This window comes from Bos taurus, chromosome 1, assembly GCF_002263795.3.
Source record: "Bos taurus isolate L1 Dominette 01449 registration number 42190680 breed Hereford chromosome 1, ARS-UCD2.0, whole genome shotgun sequence".
NCBI lineage: Eukaryota > Metazoa > Chordata > Mammalia > Artiodactyla > Bovidae > Bos > Bos taurus.
In genome coordinates this window covers 74,105,125-74,129,932 of record NC_037328.1, presented here as the reverse complement: position 1 = coordinate 74,129,932, position 24,808 = coordinate 74,105,125, and the positions used below count along the sequence as shown (strand labels likewise).

General features: G+C 41.5%; 1 protein-coding gene across 1 annotated transcript in view; it reads right to left on the bottom strand.

Annotated features, from left to right (window-relative positions):
* Positions 1-24,808, bottom strand: part of ATP13A5 (ATPase 13A5) — a 116,551-nt gene that overhangs the window by 29,845 nt on the left and 61,898 nt on the right. Inside the window, exons 12-22 of the mRNA XM_010801266.4 lie at positions 24,334-24,522; positions 20,453-20,514; positions 17,828-17,978; positions 14,202-14,288; positions 13,404-13,560; positions 10,963-11,080; positions 7,184-7,308; positions 6,238-6,398; positions 4,270-4,395; positions 2,962-3,041; positions 572-614 (exon numbers count right to left, since the gene is read on the bottom strand). Of these exons, the coding sequence (XP_010799568.1) occupies positions 572-614; positions 2,962-3,041; positions 4,270-4,395; positions 6,238-6,398; positions 7,184-7,308; positions 10,963-11,080; positions 13,404-13,560; positions 14,202-14,288; positions 17,828-17,978; positions 20,453-20,514; positions 24,334-24,522 (1,299 nt within the window). The remainder of the gene's footprint in view (positions 1-571; positions 615-2,961; positions 3,042-4,269; positions 4,396-6,237; positions 6,399-7,183; positions 7,309-10,962; positions 11,081-13,403; positions 13,561-14,201; positions 14,289-17,827; positions 17,979-20,452; positions 20,515-24,333; positions 24,523-24,808) is intronic.

Below are 24,808 nucleotides of genomic sequence, written 5' to 3'. Positions count from 1 at the left end.
TAATGTCAGTTTGCTATTGTATGTAATAACCAAATAATTTGGTTTATGATTTTTCTGAGTGTGAAAATTTGGGAGTAAATCCAGATTGTATAAAGTAACCCTGGTGGAGAATTTGGCAGGAATACGATTTACACATAATTCAAACCTTTATCATCAGTTTCAAATTTTTCCTTCACTAAGCCTTTACCAGCTGTATGACTTTAGGCAAAAAAAGGAAAAAAAAAAAAAAAAAGAATTTACCTCCATGAGGCTCATTTCCTTATTTATAACAGGAGAGATTTAAACCACCTAGTCTTGTAAAGTCCCTTTTGGGTCTGAAATATGGGAGCCTCTGTAGCCTTTCTTTGTCTTTATTATTCTAAAAGTTGCCAGAAAACAGCTGAAGTGACTCATCTCACTTTACTCTTCACCACATCCAACCCATACTCTGGTAGAAATGAATATAAACATCAAAATGACTAAGTGATGTGGTTGTTGGCAGAAGGGTGAAGAGTCAGACCACAGGGGACGTGGGGTCCTCAGGAGGAATATCAACGTACCCCCTGCGTTAGAAGAAGTAATTTCTACTCACCCCACAGTCATTAGCTCCATCTCCACACATGCCTACATAATAACTGTGAGGGAAAGGATAAGAAACATTAATAGCTCAATGCCTCACTTGAGTAATTTCCATCACCACTAACATGCATGATGTGTGTGTGTGTGTGTGTGTGTGTATGTGTCTCTGGAGCACATGTAGAATCAAGCTGAAGGAAAGTAACTTGGAGAGAAATATTCCCAGAGGAATAAAGCTCTGGTATATTGTTTCAATCAATCACATGGAAATCATGGCAATACTGCCAAGGACATCCACAAAGATGATCACACACTTCAGAAGAAGTCCTGTTGGATTCTGTCCACCAAGGCCAGGTTGAAGTGAGTACTGTCATAATCAGTGTTTCTCACACCCTAATGCACAGATCATAACCTAGTCCATCTGTGTTTTGGTTGCTCACTGCTGCTGAAAGTTTAGCATGTAGACACTAGGAGAAGAAACATTTGGGAAATGGTTTAACAGATAACAACTAGAGATGTATGTACATATTCTAGATGCATCTTGGAGTGAAAATAAGATAACATGCTTCCCATCTATACCAGTGTGATGTGCAGGCACAACTGTATAAAAAGAAAAGTAAATTTTAAACCTGTTACTAAAGGAGTTTCTGGTGTGAGACACACTAAGTGTGTAAATAATACATTGGAGGTATTGATTAATGGCAATATTACTACAGGCTCAGTGGTAACTTGTCAGAAACACATGAAATGATACAATATAGGGGAAAATGAAATTCTCAGAGAATTTCCTTATTATTAGTTGACATAAAAAATGGCCATCTTTATAGGTCAAATATGGCCAAATGTAAACAAATTTGTAGGTTCAAACTACTCTTTGGTAAGTATATATGAAAATCACACGGTAAACATTTGTTTGTGCTGATGTACGCATCAAGACTATACATTTGCTGAAAATGGCTTCTTTTCTTCAGGCATAAAGTACATATTTAGTCTTTATATCACAGGAGGAATCTTACATCTTCTAGTGTTGTCTGAATAAAGAATAAATTCTGAATGAAGAGCAAGATCTGGAAATTGAGAGGATAACTTATTCTGAGATAGCATATATCATCCCGAATTGATTTTTCTTTAGGGGAATACAGCTTTTCAAAAGTAAGCATTTAAGTTGGCAACATTTCTCAAGTATTTGAGAAGGGCAAAATTACTTTCTTCAGCCAATATCATATAATGACCATGTAAGTAAAATAATCATTTTAGACACTGGTTACTAACCCAGCCTCAAGGCATTATGGGAGTTAATAGGCAGTTTTGGAAATGTCCCTAAGAATGCTTAGGCAACAAAAAATAATAGTCAAAAGTAGTCTCTTGAGTTTACCTACTGCTTATCAGCAATTATTTAAAGTTTTACTACTCTTCATTCCTTACTTAACTTTCTAGAAATCTGAGTCCAGAAGCTGTAACCTTCCCAGCAAGTAATAGGTAGGTCTGGTCTCAAGAAGAACCATTTCACTTTCATGTGACTTGGTCATCTGTATTTTTGAAGGAGATATGAAAGAACTTTTTCCTTTTTTTAATTTTTGCCTCTATACCTAAAACAGTAAAAATATAATTTCTTCTCTTTCCTGGAAGATCTGAAATTGTTTACATATCTTCTAATGGACCAATCTCAAATAATTCCAGGTGATAACTCACACGCTTCCTCATTTTTTCCCCCATTCTAAGCTGTACAGAATGCTGTTGTTTCTAGTCTCTGTATCCAAGCAGGGGGATCTTCCTTTATGATAAGCCCTACCAGCCACAGAAGGAATGTTCTTTGGGGCAGACAGCTTCTAAAATGGCCCACCTTCTGGAATTCATGAGGTTATCTAATGCCTTCCTTTGAGTGTGGACCAACCGAGTGATTTGCTTCTAATGAAAGGAGTAAAGTGACAGCTTAGGATGTCATTTCTAAGATGAAGATATAAAAAATAGTCATCTCTCTTCTCTCTCTGACTCCTCTTTGCTTGCTAACTCTCACTGGAGCTAGCTGATACTCTGTGAGCATCCCTTTGAAATCACCTCATGGCAAGGAAACAAGTGTGGCTTGTGCCCAACAATGAGTACAAAATTTAGACTCTTAGCCCAACTTTCCACAAGGAACTGAATCTTGCCAAGGACACCTGGGGTGAGGCTGGTGGCAGATCCTTCCCCACCAAGTGCTGAGATGACTGCGGGACTGGTCGACACCTGATGACACCTTGAAGGGGACCTAGAGCCAGAAGACTTAGCTAAGCACACCTGAATTCCTGACCCACAGTAATGTAAAAAAAAATAAATGGTGTTATTCTAAACCACTGTGTCTTGGGGATAATTTGTTACACTGCAATTGATAACAAATATACCCTCCTTTCATGCACTAAAACCTACTTTAATTTCTGAAATTCTTCAACAAGGCTAGATTTCTGCCCAGGGGACATTCTTGCAAAAATCGTTCCATTCACCAGAATCTAAAGAGAAAAATAACAATTGAAATAAGATTAGAACAAAGAACACTTTATGGTAAGGGGAGGGAGGAGGAAGGGGGGTTCAGGATGGGGAACATGGGTATACCTATGGCGGATTCATGTTGATGTATGGCAAAACCAATACAATATTGTAAAGTAATTAGCCTCCAATTAAAATAAATAAATTTATATTAAAAAAAATAAAAGAAGAGGCTTGAAAAATTACTCCTGGCCACCATTTTAATATAGCATTGGGTGATATAACATCAGACCAAATATTAGGAAAGGGCAAAAGGGGGATTTAACAGTTTAATATTTAACTTTCACTTTTGGTTCTCCATCACAAGTCTGTTACTTTGTTCCCAATCATTTTTCCAAGATGGGATAAGCTCTAATGAATAATAGTAACTGAAAAGCAGAGGAGTATATAAGATAGAAATGCTTAGGCAACTACAGTTCTTTTCACTAAGCACCATCTCCACAATTGCAGAGGAAGGAGCAATAGATTGGGAGTTGAGAATCAAGGTTCTATTACAGCTCTGTCCCAGACCGTGACGACCTTAGGCTCTCCCATCTCTTCAATGAGGAACTGCACTAACAGCTTTCTAGACACCGTGGGGTCTAGACTCTATGGTCCTCGACTGGAAAGGTGACAGGACTTTCAGGACACTGCTAACAGACGGCTGCTGCCGCTCCGCTTGTTTCCTTCCCACCAATGGACCACTCTGCACAGCACTATTTTAAAATAGACACACAGCGACAAGATAACAAATGATTTTGAAAATAAACCATAAAGCCTTTGTTTCCTCCTGCTGTAATTTAAGAATCCAGACAGGAATGGGAATAGAGCTCAGCCTGACATGAGTTCGTGGCTTTCAGAGAAAAGCAAATTCCAAAAGACAGGCTGCGTGTTTGGGACTATCTGTAGGTTCCCTCTGCTGGGGAGGCAGGGAAGAGGCAAACTGGGATTGGACTGGCCACGGGGGGCGGGGCGAGGGGCAACACCAGCCTCAGGCTCTGAATAGGAGGCCTTGGGCCCAGGGACGTGTGATGAGTGGTATAAGAGGAATGATGAAGGGAGACCTCTTGAAGAGACAGTGCTCCCTGTGAGGGTGTTTATTTCCTAATTCTGAGATAACCTCGCTAAGCATCGCCTTCACTGTTCTCTTACCCTTTTTTATCTCACTAATTTGAGGAGCAAAACGAAACATGTCATTTCTCCAGTACTTACTTTTGGAAGCAAGCTGTTGAAATGCTGCAGTATCACTTGGTATGATTTCCCACTCATTGCAAAATGGTAACAGCTCCCTTTTTCTTCAACAGGCACTGAACTGTTTCCAATGTTGATGTGGGTGTCCTAAAATCAAAAGGGCATTATTTCTACCTTGGCTCTTAAGGATGTTGCTGTTTTCCTACATTTTATGGAAGGAAGTGTATTCAAGTTATGTAAGAGTGTGAGGACCAGCAAATATATAATGTAGAATTTGCCCACAGAACTTAGACTCATATAAAGAAGACACTCAAAATGTTCCCCCAAAATTAAATGAACAGAGATTACTTTGGCAATATGAGGCTCTGGATCCTAGTCTGGGAGATAATATGTTTGGTATCAGGCTACTGAGGAAATCATTCCAAGGTTCCAATGAGTGACTCCAGAGAAGAAGAGGAAACAGTCTTCTCTTCTGTTTCTTCTCCTCATACAACCTTTTGTTTCCTAAGATCTCTTACCATTCATTCAGAAATCATGCCCGGATTTTTTCCCTGTAAAATAAGTAGACCCTTTCTTCAGAGCCTAACCTGACCTCTGCCAACACTTCCCTCAAGGTGCCCAGATCCCTTACACCTTGTGTCCCTGAACCTTATTATTATTATTATTCTGGATGCACTATGCATGGCAGTTGGAATCTTAGTTCCCCAACCAGGGACTGAACCCATGTCCCCTGCACTGGGAGCACAGAGTCTTCACCACTGGCCTGCCAGGGAAGTGTTTGGACTCTATTAAAAATTAATGAAAATCTGTGTTCTGTAATAAATTATAATGGAAAAATATGAAAAAAGAGTATATATGTATAACTGAATCACTTTGCTATATAGCAGAAACTAACAACACTGTAAATCAACTATACCTCATTAAAATACATTTTAAAAAATATACCATCCTTATTTAAAAATCTGTATATGTACATGCAAACTAATTTTTATTGAAATATGTTAGGCACTTTTAAAAAATTAGTGAAGATCTGAGTTTCGTCACACAGTGCAGTTGAGGCAATACATGTAGTTGCTGAGGCAAGTGAGTTTAGAAGGAAATCAGCACCAGAAATCCACTGAAAGCAGAGAGCGAGCTGTCGTCTTTCACAACCCACACAATGGATTTGAGCCAAGTTAACACACCTCTTCGCAGGGTAGGGGCAGGGCCACTCCACACAGCTGTGTAGCTTGCGTGCTGCACAAAGAAATACTCGACACTGAACAATCTGAAGGGCTGGTCAGCCTGAAGGAAGGGAGCTTTTTGTAGTTTATCACCCTGAGGACCATCTCTTTGAATTCACACAAAGGCAGAGGCGACCCATTTAGTAATGAAACGTCAGGCTGCAGCCCATTCTCTTCACAAGAAAGAGCCGTCCTGGGGGAAGTGCACAGGAAACTCGCTACCTAGAGAAGCCTGACATCTGTTCACGTCAGTTCACCAGTCCAGGACAATCTAAATGACCATGAATTAAGGGAGCAGGGATCAAACAGACCGAACTTGATTCCCTGCTCTGCAGCTCACCAGCATGTGTCGTGGCAAGCTTACCTCTCTAGGCCTCAGTTGTCTCTTTTGTAAAAGGAATACTTTGCTCAACTGTGTAGGATAACTGAGGGTCAGATGGGAACTATGATGTGAATCAGTGAGTCTCAGCCACATCTGTACACTGGAATCACTAGGCGAAGGACTCAGTTCCCAGCCCAGAGATTCTCACTGAATCTCTAGTTTTAGCCTTGGAAGCTTGAAAACACTTCTGGGTAATTTCTACATGAAGTCAAGGCTGAGGAGTGTCAGTGGAAATGCTAAAAGCTTTGCAAACTGTAAAACTCTGGGCAGATGGGAGGGATTACTACTGTGATGACTTCTAATGCCGAGAGAGAGGGCTGCCCAGGGTCAGGGCTGTATTGCGTCAGCCTCGGTCCATGGAGGGGCTTTCTGAAATTCACTCACATTCTTTCCAGGCCCATTCTCCTGGTTCTCCACCAGCTGCCAGGTCACAGAAGCAGGGGCGAACTCTTCAGGTTCGTTGGCTTCAACAAGGATCACTTGGCTCCCTCGAGGAATCATTTCAGAATTCTTTGCAACGGTAATGGCTGTTTGAAGGTTGTCACCTAGATGACAAAGAAGGTGGACGTGATTTGTGTAGAAACCTCTCAGCATCCAGGACTGAACACTCCCTCCTCTGAGTGACCATACTGTGTTGTTGGTGCTCTTTGGGGGCATTTAACACTTTCTGCATTTTTTCATAATGTTTTATCAAGCCTGTCTGTTCCTAGTGGTCAAACATTATGTCTACCTCTCCCTTTCATCCTAGCATCAAGTCCATGAACATCACATATTTCCAAAATATGCACTAATGAGTAAATAAATGTTCAAGTGCTTTACAGCTCATCCTCAAGAGACTGACAATTTTCAGTGGTGAAGTTATAGGCGTGGTCTGATAACATAAACCTATTCTTGGGATCTGGATTCCAATTAAGTTAAAGAAAAAAAAAGCACTTAGGATCAGCCATGTTGAATTTAATCATCACAAACCATGCCTACCCCACCTCCCTGAAGGACGGTCTCACCCCTTTACACAGAGGTCTCACTGGGGTTCTTCATGAGAACCCCGTTCTTATCTTTCAATATCTGCTGTGAGCCTATTGGCCCTGAACAAACCCTGGGTAGGAACAGAGGGCCTTAGGCAAAAAGAATGAGACGTGGCCCTTGCCTTCAAAGCTCACAGTCATTGAGGGGAGCTCCCCAAGTTCCCAGGTAACTGGAGCAGAGGGTAACAATCTCGATGGCAAAGCATCGTTCCTCCTGCCTCAGCCACAGGAACTCACTCAGCTCACATGGTCTTTTGCTTATGCCTAGGATGGGTTTAATTTGTTAGGCTTCCAGAAATGCATACCAGTGATCATCACAGTCCTGATGCGGGCCTCACTCAGCTCCTTCAAGACTGGTTTGGTTTCCTTTTTCAAGCGATTCTCCATTATGAGAAGTCCCAGAAATGTTAACTCGGACTCCACATGTTCTCTTTGGGTTTGGGAGAAAGTCAATATTAAAGCATATCCATATAGTCTCAACACTTGGATTTATTTCTTTTTAAAATTTCTAAGTTTTATCAATGTCATACATGCACAGGTTTAACAAATCAGAAAGAATCCAAAAGTTCATAATAAAGAAAACCTATAGCCCCTGTCTTCACAGCACCTTCCTCCTTCTCCTTCTCAGATGTGACCACTTCTACGTCTTTTAGCTGCTCTTTCCATGTTTTTCAACTCCATTCTTTTAAAACAATGTATTCATCTTCCAATTCTTCTGTTGGTTTTTAAAATTTTTTGTTAGTCATATATATTTTAAATTTGTAAGCATATAAGCAGTTTAAAATTTGTAAGTATATAATCTGACATGTAAGCATGTATTTTTAAATTTGTAAGCATTTTAGTTTAGTAGACATTTATTAAGTACATACTGAATACCAGATATTATAGTACTAGTTGAATATGGAATCATTTATTTCAGCCTCCATCTGTTGCCTCCAGTAAATACATGAATGGCATCAGTCAAGAATTTAGTTTTCAGAATTTGAAATTGGAGGCTTGGAGTCTAACTGTGTTCCATTAGTTATGTGAGACTTCTCCTCGAAAATAAATCTCAGGTGTTTTTTAGAAAGTAAATTTGGGGGCCAAGAGCTCTTTCTTGATCCTCTATTGTTCCTTTTTCTGTGCAGAGTGGAGTTACAATTGCAGGGAGAAGAAGCGGGAGGAGAGGGAGACCTAGGGAACCGATCTCTGTGCCTGCTCTCAGCTCATCCCCCATGTTCAGGGTCCACCTTCCATGAGCTGTGCTGTGCTCAGTTGCTCAGTTGTATCCAACTCTTTGTGACCCCATGGGCTGTAGCCCACCAGGCTCCTCTGTCCATAGGGATTCTCCAGGCAAGAATACTGGAGTGAGTTGCCACTCCCTTCTCCAGGGGATCTTCCCAACCCAGGAATCGAACCTAAGTCTCCTGCACTGCAGGCGGATTCTTCACCATCTGAGCCACCAGGGAAGCCCAAGAATACTGGAGTGAGTAGCTTAACTCTTCTCCAGGGGAATCTTCCCAACCCAGGGATTGAACTAGGGTCTCCTGCATTGCAGGTGGATTCCTTACCAGCTGAGCTACCAGGGAAGCCCCTACTTTCCATAGAACATGACATACCAGAGGCTCATCCTCTCAGGTTCTACAGGGTGAACCAACTTTACTCTTGGAATCTCTCTCCCTCTCTGGCATGATGTAGGCTACAGTTTCTTCTATCCTGCTGATTCAGCTACCACTCTTCCAGTTACTTTACAACTTATAGAAATTTGTAGAAATCTCTCATCTACACGTATTGCTTCTTTAGTTTTCTTTGATACTATTTCTTTTCTATTATGTTAGTAGGACTTGGGAGGGAAATGATCACATGGTCAGTAAACTTCTTTAAGAGAAAGAATAGAGTTGAATCTCTTGATAAGAAATAATTCATCCTTGGATAAGAATACATTGAAGAAAACATCTCTCTGGAGTAGAGAGTGAGTAGCTACATCCTCCATTCAAAAGTCTAGTCACTAAATCACTACTTTAGATCTTACATTAGGCACGTTGGTGAACACTCAGATAATCAAATATGAATTCTGCCATTGTGATCTCAGAGAATATTATAATTCCCATCATTTAGCTTCATGACTTTCTATTAAAAATTGGATTAATGTTCTTATTAACTAGAACTGAAAGAAAGATCCCAAAATCTTCTCATCAATTTATTCTATTTTGGATCTCTGTTTTATGACTTCCCTTGTTCACTGCTTCAGGTACTTGGGCCTCTCAGGATTCTACAACATTCCAGCAAAATCCTGCATCAAGGCCTTTGCATTATCCACTGTTCCTATTGTCTGCAGTGCTTTGCCCTGGATATCTGTATGCCTTACTCCCTTACTTTTACTCAGATCTCTGTTCAAATGTTACCTCCTTGGAGGACTTCCCTGATCACCCTATGTGAAGTACCACCCTCCTGTCATTTAAAAAATCCTTTTAACCTGCTTTATTTTTCCTGCAGGGCATTTATCACTGCCTGACCATATGTTATAGATTAACTTTATTATTTGTTTCCCCCAAGTAGGATATAAGCCTTGAGAAGGCAAGGATTTGATTTTATTCACTTCTGAATCCTCAGTGCCTTGAGGGACATCTAATAATAGCCAAGCTTAATAGAAATGGGCTAAACTCGTGAAAGGGTGAGTGTTATTAAGGAATTTTCTTCTGTTTTTGTCTTTTTTTCCCTAAGCCATCCTAAGAAATTCTTCTACTTCCTCATTATGATGCCAGCTTTTTAAACATTTTTAATTTTCCTAATTGGAAACCTCTCCTAAATATAATTTGACTCTAAAAAAAAATCCTATTCTTTTACCCTGTTTGAAAATAATAACTATATTCTAGGAAGCATGATAAATAGTCTCCTGATATTCTTTGGGAAAACCTGAGATGGTTGGAAATCTAGCACATTTATCCTCATTTTGTGTTATATTTATAATAATGTCTATCTCACTGGTAGTTTTTAAATGAGAATATCACATTCACATCCATATATATAGCAGCTGGGTAGTGGCTACATTCCACTTCAAGCAAAATACATCTTGTCTTCACATATGATCTTAACTTTCATTAAAATTTGTATCTTGAAAAATTACAAAATCCTATGTTATGAGTCTTTATGTTTGCTCAAGAATAGCTGACACCTTGAATACTAAACCTGAGAGTGCCATTTCAAAATGAGCTTTGTGGTTCTATTTAGAAGATTAAAATGTCATGACTGAAAGACTCATTAGAGATCATCTAATAGCACATCTTATAGTTGGGGGAAATAGACACAGTGTAAGGAAGGGATGTGATTATTGATTATATTAGAGTAGATGGACTTATTGTAAATAGTAACACATTACATCTATGCAGATGGGCAGATAATTTTAAAAAATTGTGTTAAGTGAGGACCTCTCTGTCAGCAAAACAAAATCAAAGATGAGTAACGTACATGATCTCTTATTCAATTTGCCACAGTATTTCTTTACTCTTTTGTCATAAACAATTCAAAAACAACCTTTAAGAACTGCAAAACTTAGAAAGAAAAAATAATTTACAGATTACCCTCTGCAGAAGACAACTTACCTCTTGAATGTAATAAAGAATACTGAATTCTATTTCATATAAGGAACTCAATTTGCACTCACAGCTTTGAGGGGGTATACTACTGATTCCTGAAAGAAATCAAGTCTAAAAATTTATGGAGGTCATTCAAAGTGACAACTGTATTCTCTGAACCCCATTTTTCTAGGGGACCCCTAATCCGTCAGCCACATGATGCTCCATGGTGAAGAGGGGTTGGTTGTTTTGAGTGGGATGATGGGACATTGGTCAGAGATAACTCAGTGACATCTGAGAGTCAGGAGATCTCAACTGCCATCCTTGTTCATCACCAGCCTGCACTGTGGCTTGAGCAAGTCCTCCCCAATGTGGCTCAGAGTTGCCCCTCTCTAAAGCAAGGCGTTAGATGAGTCATTCTCCATCTCTAAGAGGTTTCCTGGTGATTTGGCTTCCATCCATTCATCTCCAGGGCTCATTCTCTTCACGCACACTGAGCCTGCCCTGGTGCCAATTTCTGAGCTCCCTACCTGGTTAAACTCTGCACTTCTGAAAGCTTCTCCATCTTCAAGACTTTGTGGGCAAGGGCAATGACACGGAAGCCTTGCACTGTATAATTTCTTAGCTCCTTTGGGAAATTCTTGGGCACTGCCAAGAGAGAAAAGAGGTAAGCACAGGTCCCACTAAAGGTGGCTCAACTCCTAAACAAAATTCTGGACAGTCACAGTGCTTTGTTTTAACTTTCCCTCCATAAAAATGCTTTAATAGAAACACTACGGGGATTTCCCTGGTGGTCCAATGGTTAAGACTTCACCTTCCAATGTTTGGGGCCGAGGGTGTGGGTTCAGTCCCTGGCCAGGGAGCTAAGATCCCATGTGCCGCTCGCCAAAAAAATCGAAATATGAAACAGAAGCACTATTGTAACAAATTCAACAAAGACTTTAAAAATGGTGCACATTAAAAAAATATTTTAAAAAATAGGAACACTATAACTTCAGTTAAAGGCCACAAACAACTTCATCAGTATGTTTTTCTTATAATCTAACAGAAAAAAATGCCAAAGATGTACTGATCATCAACTGGGTGTCACATACATTAGCTGAGTTCAGTAAAGACAGACCTCAGGACCATCTACCCAGATGAAATGAGGTACTGGAGAAGGTAATGGCACCCCACTCCAGTACTCTTGCCTGGAAAATCCCATGGATGGAGGAGCCTGGTGGGCTATAGTCCATGGGGTCGCTAAGAGTCGGACACGACTGAGCAACTTCACTTTCACTTTTCAGTTTCATGCATTGGAGAAGGAAATGGCAACCCACTCCAGTGTTCTTGCCTGGAGAATCCCAGGGACGGGGGAGCCTGGTGGGCTGCCGTCCCTGGGGTTGCACAAAGTTGGACACAACTGAAGCGACTTAGCAGTAGCAGCAGGCCAAATCTATCCCATTCTTGTTTTTGTAATTAAAGTTTTATTGGAACACAGCCATGCCCATTTGTTTGTTACCTATGGCTGCTTTCAGGTTACAATGGCAGGGTTGAGCAGTTGAGCCAGAGATGGTGTAGCCTGCAAGGCCTAAAATATTTATTACTTGTCTCTTTGCAGAAACGTTTGCCAATTTAGATAATGGATGACACAGTGCCAACCTTTGTGTGTTTCGATGTGATAATCATAACTAAGGTTAATATGTCTATAAAATTTGTATCGTTTATGTATGTATGGTTATATAAAAATATTAGGGAAAAGAATAGCATAATAAGTGTAGTAGCTTAGGTTCTAGTCTCCACTGTGCTGCCAGCTAGCTTTCTCACCTTGGGCATTTTAAGTCTCTCTTCTGCGTCTCAATTTTCCCATCCATAAAATGAAGAGGTTATAGATGTCTATGCTCCCACTCAGCACAGACTTTCTATAATTCTAAAATATCAATAATTCTGGAGGTGATCTATTTCAAGGAAGCTGCTAACACTCTATTTCTTAAACACAAGAAGAAAAAAGAAATCACTGAATATGATATTATCATATGTCAAGGATCAGAAGTTAGGACAATAAGAAGAATTAGACTGACCAGACAAATAAGCAGTGGCAAATGACACCTAAAAAAAGTAACAGCCAACTATAGACCAACAGTCTGTAAAGGATGGAGTTAATGGGAGCTATGAGGAAGATCAATGTCAGAAAAATAGAAGGAATTCTTTTAAAAAACAACTCCAAGTAGAGAAAGAAGTGAAAGCAATCATTTGCCAATTCTTAAAATTCTATGCACAAGCTGATGGCTATCAGCAATTGTAAGGAGAATATAGATGAAAATCAGGAGAAAAAAAGGCCAATTTTATCCAAATGAACTCATTTGAATGCAGCAATATTCTTACAAATCTGGATTGCAGCTTAGAGAGTACATGTTTATAAGATGAAGAAACAATACAAATCAGCTTAAAATCTGGCCCAGAAAGATGAAATTGCTGTGAAAATGATCAGTTACCTTGCTCTAATACCACCTAATTTACTCTAATCACTTTTTTTTCCCCTAAAAGATTTATTGTTTTTATATTCTCCTCCCACTGATCTGAGACACCATAAGTGGTTCCAGCTCCCAGGAGGTGGGTGACAGAGCATCCCTGTTTGGAGAATGAGTCTGGTGTTCAGACCTGTCTCTTTGGTTCCTTCTGAACGCTACTCATTCTCACTGTCCCTGGTCCTCTGACCCCCGTGTAGTTTCCTGATTTGTCCCGATGCTTGTTTCACATCTCCTTCTCTAATGCCACAGTGTGGTTGGGCTTTTCTGGCAAGACCAGAGTCTGATATTTACTCTCTGTTTCTCTGCTTTGAAATGATCACCTCTGCCTTAGCAGATCTGCTGGGCCCACTTGCCACCTACCTAGAAAACAACCACCTCCATGTTCATTGATTTAGGCTGGTTTTCTCTGTCTGAGTTTTAAGTATTTTCACCTCCTAAAAGGGGGAAGTGCCAGTTAGTACCTGTTTCAGGTCTGCAGAACCGAGCCAGCATCTCCGGGGCTCCCTTCATGTAGACATGGAAGTGATCCTCCCCCGCCAGCTGAGCAACCACAGACATCCTCTGCAGGCTGGAGGAAAATGGAAACTGACGCAGGACGATGATGGCTTCCACTGGACTCTAAGTGCACAAAGAGAGAGGAGCTTAAGAAGCTATTAAGGAAGATTTAGCAGATGTACACCAACAAATAATCTTTACTCTGCAGTGAGCCCAGGGACGTGAGGTGGTATATTGTCACAACATTGATATTTTTCTAGCCGCATCTCATCAAGTTGTCTGGTCTACAAAGCCCTTTCCCCTGGGGGCCTGAGAAATCCTAATCATCTTCCAGGCCAAGCTCATAGGTCACCTTCTCTGCGGTACTTCTCTCTCAGCAATGCTACTCACTCCCACCTCTGGACTCCTGCTGCTCTTTCTTCAGCCGTTATTCTCGCACTTGGTGCACTGTATTGCATTTGTTTGCACTGGTATTGATTTTTCTATCAGTCCATGTATTCCTCCAGCACAGAACACAACATGTCTAGTTTTGAAATCACTTTATCTCTTAGCACCTAGCACAGAGCTTGAGTATACATAGGTATTTTGTGAGTGTTTGTTGAATAAACTAACGAACAAATTTAGGAATGAAGGAATGAGCAAACCAACTGTACACACAGTTAGGATAAGACAAAATAATAGGAATATAAAAACATATAAAAGGCAGGGGAATTTCACCAGTTTTAAGGGGAACGATTTATATAATTTAAAGAAGCAAACTATACCTGACTGGCTTTTGGTCCTGGCTTTATTATTACATTTGAATCTGATATCCCAAGTTCACAGTAGTCTGCATTGCAATCTTCGATTATCTGCTTTCAAATGAAAACATTCATAAGATTCCTTAGAGAAAAATAAGAAAGAAACACCTCATTTGCATAGCATTTTAATCTTTTCAAAACCCCTTTTACATTTTTCCTCTTCTAAGCCAATTATTTTAATACCATCATTATCAAATTTGTTGTTTTGATTCATATTAAGGATCTTATTGTAAAATGTCAAAGAGCAGAATTATCGTGATTACATTTTCAGTCGTAACTGATTGTGTATGCATGCTCAGTCGTGTCCGCCTCTTTGAAGCCCTATGGACTGTGGCCTCCCAGGCTCCTCTGTCCATGAGATTCCCCAGGCCAGAATACTGGAGTGGGTTGCCATTTCCTTTCCCAGGGCATCTTCCTGATCCAGGGATTGAACCCGTGTCTCCTGCATCTCCTGCTTTGGCAGGCAGATTCTTACCTCTGAGCCACCTGGGAAGCCAGCAATAATTGATGGAGGAAGCATTAACCGCAGCCCACTGGCTCTTCCTAAAAGGTATGTCTTATAAATGGATGAGGGTAGAGACCTATTCTCCATTACACCTGAGCACATTAGCTCCCAGATGACAGAGGATTGACTCTTGAACTACTTTTTATGCTACGTCTATGCTACTAGCCTAACTAGTTAGCTACAGAGTTACAAGTTAGCTGCTAGCAAATTAGAAAGCATATTTGAAAATAGTTTGTATTCTTTGGATGTTACAGCACTATAAGTTATACCATCTGAAGAACCAATATTTAGCTAAAATATGGGAAAGGCAGTCAGATAAATATAAATAGTAGAAGTCAAAAAATAAGAGACAACATCTGGTCTCTCCTCTACCACTTGTTCAACCTTGGGGACATCACTTTGTTTCTCCAAATCTCAATTTCTTTGGAAAAATATTCTGACATTTCTTATGGTTTCTAATATTCTTAGAATCTATAAGAACATTTTCACTCCTCCTTATGCTTAGTGAAAGTTTCTTAATACCCAAAAGATATTTAACTAGAGACTTATTCAGCTTTAAACTCAGTGAACGATCTTGCACTGTTATGCTCTGTTTGGAGTGGATACAACTGGTCTTAAAAACAGTTCTTACAGAGCTAATACTAAAGATTTATGTCCCCACATAAGACCCCAACTCGTAGGTCACTTGTACACAGAGAGGAAGCCTTCTCTTTTGGAGAAGAGGGAGCAGTGTTAGAACCAGGATCGAAGTCATATAGAGTAATAATGACCATGTGGAACTCCTTACTGTGTCAGCACCAGCGATGCTGGTAAGGATGTTGGTGCTGTTTGCTTATAATAATTACACTGATTCCTCTTCATTAAGATCCAGGAAAGTGATTTCTGTCTTGCCTTTATATTGCAAATAAAAAATACTGCCTTCCATATTAGCAAACAAAGAATGTTGCAGCCATCAAGCCATCACATTACAGCCATCTGGATGGTGAACCCTGGGGGAACTCGGGATGGAAACTCTGCCTGCCAGCAGCCACTTCCTACAGTGCACCTTTAGGAGGAGACTCAGGATGCCTAATGGCTCAGCGGTAAAAACTCTTCCTGTAATGCAGGGGATGCAGGAGACATGGGTTCAATCCCTGAGTCGGGAAGATCCCCTGGAGGAGAAATATCCTATGAGCAGAGGAATATCCTATGGGCACAGCTACCTCCAACAGTGCACCCTGAGGAGACTCAGAAAGTGAAAACACAAGACACTAGCCCCAGACAGCTGAGATGCATATCAAAGAAAAGATTTCAGTGAGCCCAGACTCTTGCATCTTCCCATACAAATAAAGCACTAAATTCCTTAACTTGAAATGTGTGGTTTTCTTTAAGTAACAGTAATTTTTTTTATTCCAACTACCTTGTCTTTGCTGCAAAAAATCCTATACATGTATCCTAGCTACATACCCCTTCTTCTCTCTTCAGCGCACTCTCTTAGAATTATCTGAGATGCTTAAGTCTTGGGCTTAAGTCCTCAGTTTTGTCTGTCAAATAAAACCTAACTCAACTTTTAGGCTGTGCTTTTTTTTTTCCCCAATAGGCAGTATCAAGCATTTCTCCACAGCAAATGCTCTAATTTTACTTACTGATATCAGAAATTTCCCTGTTTGCCAGGTTTCCCCTTTTATTACTTTGGCCTCTAGAAATCCGCAATTTTCCTACAATAATCTTTTAATTAGCCTCTTCGTGACTGTCCTTCAGGCTTCCCAGGTGGTAAAGAATCTGCCTGCTGATGCAGAAAATGCAGGAGACATGGGTTGGATGTCAGGAAGATCCTCTGGAGTAGGAAATGGCAGGCCACTCCAGTATTCTTGGTGGAAAATTCCATGGACAGAGGATCCTGGTGGGCTCTAGTCCCAGTGGTCACAAAGGGTCAGAGAACATGACTGAGCACACACTCTGTCGAGGGGTTCTGCAGGTCCCTGCAGTTGTTTGTTTTCACTTCTTTACAGCTCTGTTTAAATGCTGTTCTGCATTTCATGTAAGTAGTTTTAGAAAAAAACATTTTTTTTTTTGAAGGGAAGAACAATGTGGTTAATTAACTAATGAATGAATGAATGAGTACCCTCAATTCTTTGAACACTTTACAATGCCTGGCTCACTCAGGCTCACAGTTTCAAAGCTCCAGAAGTGAGTCATTGTTATCCAAATACATAGGAGGTAATGATTCAGAATCTTTGTTCTGGATTTGAGGTCAGAAAGCTAGAGTGTACTTTCCCCATCCTGTCCTGACAGTTGCCAGTAGGACCTTATATCCTTCAGCTGTCATTCACACTCAGCTGAGGAAATGGAACCCCCCAGATTGAGGGGCCTCCATTCTGGTGTCAAACCCTTTCGCTGGGTTGGGAGGTCCCCTGGAGAAGGAAATGGCAACCCGTTCCAGTATTCTTGCCTGGAGAATTCCTTGGACAGAGGAACCTGGGGGCTACAATCTGTGGGGTTGCAAAGAGTGGGACATGACTAAGCCAACTAACACTTTTAAGACCTATACTGTCTACTAATAATACAGCAGCTACCAACCAATTGTGGCTATTTCAATTATTTAAAATTTAAAAATCAGTTCCTAATTTGCATACCCACTGTTCAATGCTCAATAGCCAGTGTGGCTAGTGGCTACTGTGTTTACACCACTGCTTTGGTGAGTGTTTCTCCAAGGGTGTTTGTGCTATGGTTTGGCCTATCAAGGTTTTTGTGATGAAACAGGTTTAGTAAATGCTGCATATTATATCCCCTCTTTAATATTCACAATATACCACCATACATTAACATTAAAGAAATTCTATACTCAAGAAATCAAATTATCTTTGTTTAAATATCAGTTCCCAAATTTATTTGGTGGTAGACCCCTATATCATGTTGCAAAGGTTTGTAGAGTTTTGGAGCAGAGATTGGGAGATTCAGGTAGGATCAGACCTTCATTCATTCATATACTGCTATGATTCTCTGGGTTTCAACCAAAGTTAGGAAAGCCTAGGCACTCCCAGTGAGTACTGGATATGTCTTCACATTTTCCTCATTCATTTGAACCAAGAAATAATCACCTTACCCAAGCGGTGCCCTCAAACATTTTGAGGTCCAGTGGATCTCCCTGGATGGTCCCGTCGAGGAGGATCAGAGAGTGGCAACTGGCCATGGCCGCACACTGTGGGCCCCAGGGCAGAGCCTTGCCTGAGGTAAAGCTGTGGACTTCCTGGAAACTGGTAGAGAAAACAATTCTCAAGTTAAGGTCTTCAACAAAATCATTTTGCACACCCTGACCTTCAATTTTACTGAGATAAAATTTACTGATACCTCACCTCTATGCTCAAAACCTTCACTAGCTCCCCTTCCCCCCAAACCTCATATGATAAATTCTGAGTGTTTGGGTATAATGACAGGGCATCATTGACTTGACGGACATGAGTTTCGGCAAACTCCAGGAGATAGTGGAGGACAGGTAAGCTTGGCATGAGGCAGTTCATGGAGTGGCAAAGAGTTGGACACAGCTTAGTGACCGAACAACAACAAACAGAGCCCTTTGTCAGGTTGCCTGCTGCCAGCCCACAGGGTGGCGGTGTTGTGGGAAGGTAGACTGTGGGAAGGCTCAGAGCTGACATCTGCAAATTGCAGAGCTGTCTCTAGAAAACGACCAGGCAAGAAGTCTCTAGGCCAGTGGGGTAGCAGGGATGGAAAGGAAGTCTGCCTGCTGGCTCCATTCTTCTTCAAGTAAAAGCAGGCATGGATGGGGAATTTCCTTGGCAGTCTGGTGGTTAAGATTCCACCCTTACAACTCAGGGGGTGTGGGTTCAATTTCTGGTCCTGGAACTAAGATACCATATGCTGTGCTTAGTCACTTAGTCATATCCAGCTCTTTGAGACCCATGGACTGTAGTCCACCAGGCTCCTCTGTCCATGGGATTGTCCAGGCAAGAATACTGGAGTGGGTTGCCGTGCCCTTCTCCAGGGGATTTTCCCCACCCAGGGATCAAACCCAGGTCTCCCACATTGCAGGAGGATTCTTTACCATCTGAGCCACCAGGGAAGCCCATGCTGTATAGCATGGCCCCAAAATTTAATGAATAAGTACAAAAAGAAAAAAAAGCAAGCATGGATTCAAATAGTTCTCACAAGTCGGCCCTTTGGCTTTCATCCCTATTTCTTAAAACTCCTGGCATGGATATCTAGCATCAAAAACTCATTTCCTTATTTGACAGTAGGTAGACATTCTTTCCTCCCATCTTACAGCTGAATAAAAACTGTATCCAGGGTTTCTACTTCTCTCAAAGTCTCAGAGTACTAGGGGAAAAGGAGAGAAAGAAGGAACGGAAACTGCAAATATCCCTTTCCCCTTTCATTGCTCTGGTCAGTAGAGGTCTGCCTGTCTGGACCAAAACCTGATCTGTGCATCCAAGTACCCAGAAGCAGAGGCACATTAACAGGAGCCCAGGGAGTTCACTGACATGTAGCCCAGGAATCCTCTGCAACGTCACACTGCCTGACTACTGTTCCCTTGTGCCAGGGCTGTACCCAGGACCCTGTCACCAACCTGGAGAGTCCCTGCATGACTCCTTCAGTGACAGCAGCCTCAGCCACTGTTTGGAGCCCAGGTGGTATACCCAGAGCTCAAGAGCAGAAGTGTCTCCACTCTGACTGAGAGGGTGGGTCCCAACCCTGCAGGGAAGGGAGTGCAGGGGGCATTCTCTGAGGATGGGCACTCCCTCTTGTCTCTAGCTCTGTTTGGGGGGTAGTGTTTATGTGATTGCCCTCTCCACTCCCTGTTGTTGTTGTTGAGTCGCTAAGTCATATTTGATTCTTCGCGACCCCATGAACTGCGGCACACCAGGTTTCCCTGTCCTTCAATATCTCCCAGAGTTTGCTCAAACTCATGTCCATTGAGTCAGTGATGTTATCCAACCATCTCATCCTCTGTCACCCCCTTCTCCTCCTGCCTTCAATCTTTCCCAGCATCAAGGTCTTTTCCAGTGAGTCGGCTCTTCACGTCAAGTGGCCAAAATATTGGAGCTTTGGCTTTGGCTTCGCTCCCTAGTGCCAGCTTTTAAACCTTGTCTGTAAAATTTGTAGCCATAATCCCTTCAAAACCCATCTTGTTTGTTATCTCCTCCAGGTGGTATTCCTTGATCTATTCATTTTCAAAATGAATTTCTACCTTTTATCCACTGTGTTGTTATAAAAATCAGGACTGTCTTTTATCAAGCAATCATTATTATGTCTTCTTCTCTACTGTGATATCTGTGCCTTAATTCTTTTCCCAGCCCATGTGGTACATTGCAGGTGGGTCCATTTGCACCTTTCATCTCACTAGAGTGTGAACTCCATGAAGGGGGAGATGGGGGTCTTCCTTTCTGGATTTCCCACTTCACAAGCCACCCAGGAAGCCTATGCAGTTTTAAATTAAGCACAGTCCTAATTTCACTCTTTGCTTTATTCACTCAACTCCCTAATCGTCCACCTTATTCTATTCCATTTTTCATGTGGAGTTTGAAGATCTACTTTCCCCCTCTGATTCCGAATTTAGAACTCATTTTATTTAACAAGTTAGATTAATGGGGAGCCAGTACCAGCCTATTATGTATATTTTATGTGAGATTCATCCCTCGACACTGGAAGGATGGACTGGAGCGTCACAAGGCAGCCCCACCAACCACACACTCTGTCTTCATTACGTGCCTACCAGTTGTCAACAGTAGGGACAGTCCCCCAGAGGTCCAGTCCATCTTCTGTGAGAGTACCGGTCTGCAAAAAAAATCAGAATGGGTTTTACCAGAAGATTTAGAGCTTTTAACTATAAAACCCAAGCTCCTAAGAAACCAAAGTATGTTTAGCTTTCCCAAGCCCTTTCTTTTTACATTAGATGTTTATTAAAATTTTTTTCACTATTGTTTATATTTGTAGTAAGTGTGATACTCAGCTATCCATTAGTTCTCTTTTTTTTTCCTTCTAAGAACAGACTTTTTAAATTTTTATTTTCCATTTGTTCAATGATTCTTTTTAAAATTTAATTTGTGTTTTATATTTTATTAACATATAGTTGATGTAAAATATTCTACAAGTTATAGGTGTACTCACAATTTTTAAAGGTTATACTCCATTTATACTTATTATAAAATATTGGCCAAGCCCTTACTGGCAAACATCAAATTTTAAATCAGAGAAGAGCACCTGAAGGAAGGACTCAGCCGGTGACAAATGATTCCCAAAAGACCATGTTGAAAATTAAGTTGAGTCTAGTCACTAATTATTACCAAATGCAAGTGCTTCCTTTTGTTTGTTTACTGCCGTGACCACTGCTGTTGCTGAATGAGAAAGGTTCAGGGGATAGAAACCCAACAAGAACCAGCTCAGGTCTGCCTTCTCAGTTGGCACCTGTTGTCTTTCCAAAGCAGAGGTCAGAATTTTTTCTTTCTCTGCAAGACTGTTTAGTTCCTAGTCTGCTATATGGTTCACAGCTATTTCCTAAAAATATGGGTGACATGGTGACTGTCCAGATTGATAGTGAAATGTTGATAAAGGGCTTTGAGACTACAGAGAGAAGTGAAGTGCTCATAATAAACATTAATTAATGCCCAGGAATGGGTTTGACTGTTAGATCAAGAGGAAAATGGTGGGGAGGGTTGATTTGCTGCATCAGGGGAAAGTATTTGTCAGATAATGTAGCAGAGAAAGCAAAATGGGGCTGAGTGCTATCACAGCACTTTTAAATTGCCCAGTGCTTCACAGTCGATTATTAATTACAAACCCTAGTGTCCTTATGCAATAGGCCAATGGCATTTGGCCTGGTCTACACCCAGTCAGAATAAGGAGGTGGCTACCACTGGCTCAGCTCTAACTATCAGTAATGCATTGTGAAGTGATAGGGAATGTCCTTTTCAACACTGACACCTTTGTTTCTGACGCTTTTTCCTTGAAAATTATCACCAAATAAGACACTGAAGTTTTCAGTTTTCCATCAAATGATATCTGTTATCATCATAGCACATTTGCATTAGCACCATGCTTTACAGTGAAGTGTCTGCAGTGCTTTCTCTTCTTACAACTAGGGTGCAGACAGTCTCAGTATAAAGGTGAAATGAGCATATAAAGGTGAAATGGACCCAAGGGTCCATTGGCACATAGATTGGAGAGAAAGAAACAGAATCCAGCCTGTTTGGAGACTTCCACCAGAAGACAAATGTTAAGTGAATTGTGAAAAGCATGTGGAGAGATAACGTCTGTACTGAGCTTCTGGATTAAAGAAACAAGGAAAGTTTGTTTTATTAACTAATTTGGACTTCAAGGAGAGCTAACACGCTTCGTGTAGGTTATTCCTTCAAGAACAACAACAGCAAAAGAAAAAAGCAAAACACTACTTTTTTCATGTACCTCCTATATTTTATAAGGACTCCAATCCATGTGATTAGATTCCAAAGGTTCTTGAGTTGCTCCATTTCAGCAAGAGTTAGCAACTTAATTCAAACTGAAATGTTTTCCTGATGATTAGATATGTTTTCATCAATATCTCGAACATGAAAACAGAGATGATACCGTAGCAAAAATAGATAAGGGACAAAGTTATTTCTCTACATGAAAATAACCCTTATACAATAAAACTAGCCATAAATGGAAAAAGCACTAAATTACAGTTGCTGTTCTAAAGTGAATAAGATAGAAAAATAAAACCTCTTAGTATGAATACTAGTCCAGGCTTAGACTGAATTGAATAGAAAAGAGAGAGAGAACTTGTTTTAAAGAACTTGTAAGAAGCCAGTGTAAAACTGGAAATATATGGGAATAAATATACTCAGAAGCCCAGTGGTGAATATCTTCTAAATTGAAATAACACCAGATGGAAATTCAATTAATTGTGGAGGGCTTTATTCTAACATCATGGTGGTAGAGTTTTATAACATGAAAGAAACAGAGAATTGTACTTCAACTATCTTAAAAAGTCACACAGAAACTTAGTGTCAAATTCATGATTAGATGTCCCATTTCACTAATTCCCAATCATGAGTCTTTGCATAATAAGATGCCATCACGACATATGGAGTCTGGCCAAGTCTGCTGTCAAGCATCCTTAAGACAGTCTAGCAAAGGAGCACAAGGATGTGGAGGGAAACGCTTTCTACAGGAAGAAAAGGGAACACCTCTGGAAAAATTAGTTTTAGAAACAGATATGTAATGAGCACATTTTGTAAATCTCCCTCCTATATTCTACACACTGGTGAGGCTGCTGGGTCAGTAATAGGAATTGCTGTCAAGAGTTGTTCTCTGGCCCTGAATCTAAAAGGTAGCTACTGTTAAGTTAACCTTACAGGTTTCTTTGTCAAAGGAAACTAGAAAAGAACTATGTAAGAGCTATGCCACTTCTACCTGGGGACCAGGACTTGTCAGGTCTGATCATGGTGTCTCTCCAGCTTGGCCTTTGCTCTCTGTTCCTCTTTGTCTAGGACAAGGAGCCATCTTCTCCGAGCACATAAAGCCCTGAGCAGCTGGGCTCATCGGTTCCAGCTGCATCCTGACCACAAAGCCACTTTCTCACCACCCAGAGTCTGGCTCCCCACCTGTGGCAGCCCTGCTATCTGCGTGCTGCTGGGCTGCTCACAGCTGAGCCTGGGGCCCATTCTGCCTGACAGCCAAAGCCACAGCTTAGAGGTGACTCCCACCTGAGGCAGGTAACCACACCCCAGTGCTTGGCTCATACTTATTTAGCATGCGTTTCACTGTCTTTTCATCATCTATGTTTCCCTGTTACCTTCTTCCTCAACTAGCTTGTGAGCTTCTCAAGAGCCTGGAACATCTCATTAATGGGGCTCTCTGCCAACATCAGTTATCTAAAAAGCAGCAAAGCCTTCATCATTTATTCTCATGAAGACAAAGTGAAGGCATGTAGGGAACAGACCAGACCCCTGCCTTAGAGCTGGTAAACTGGGTACCCGGGTGAGGTGATTGATACTGCAGCCCTGCCTGGTTCCCCACAGGAGCCACAGAGAGGGGTCCTGGGACCTGTCCCAGAACAGCTGTCCCCTCCTCTGAACATACTTCCCTTCTGCCACCTTTCCAGGCCCTAAGCACAGACAATCTGCCCCAGTCCTGAGGCTCGACATTCTGGGAAACAAAGGGGAAAAGAGGGACCAGAGTGTGTAAACACAGGTCACAGCCCCTGCTTTCCAGTTCCTGAAAAGAAGCAGCGGAGGAGAAGTGAATATACTCCCTTAAGCTCTGGACAAAGCACCAAGGGAACAGAAATGTTCCTCATATTACTTTTTGCCTGTAAAAAGCCAGTCATTCATAAAAGTGATACAGTAAGAGATTGTTTTGAAACCCGAAACAGGCATGGAAATATTAAATTTTACAGGAAAGAAATGCTTGATGTGATGGCTAAACCACTTCCTCAGGACTCGAGAGAGGGGGCTTCTAGAACATGCTCTCACACCAGCTCCATGTGTGACCTTCGCGGCCTCCATGTTCCCATCTGTCCCAGGAGAGTGCAGGGCTAGATAGTCTCTGAGGCCCTTCCCGGCTCAGCTACATCCCAAAATCATTAACCTCCAACCGGGGGAGTTGAGCTCATACTTTGTCAAAGCACACAAGGTTGATTTGCCCACACATATTGATCCGCTGTGGGGAGATGCAGAAGATTCTCCTTTTCTTCAGCCTCCTCTGTGCGTACACGATGCCTGTGGTCAGGGCAGCTGGCAGCACAGGAGGGACCGCCACGGTGAGGAGGAGCAGGGCCATGGCCATGGTGTCTTGTAGAGAGGCCTGGGGAGGGAGGGACACACAGGTTAGCCTGGCAGAAAGCACACACCCTTCCTGGCTCCATCTCCTGTCACACCAATGGAGTTCTGGAAGCTCAGAATAGTCATCATGAGCCAGCTCTCTTGGTTGGACTAAGTATTCTCCAGGCCGAGTCTGAGAAATCAACAAATTGTCACCTACTGCAGAGGAAATGACACCTTGGACCCCCACCCCACACCCTACTGCCCTTCCTGACCCTGATTCTCTCCACTCAGCCTTCTGTCCACCTAGAGGGCCACCCCTTCTTTGC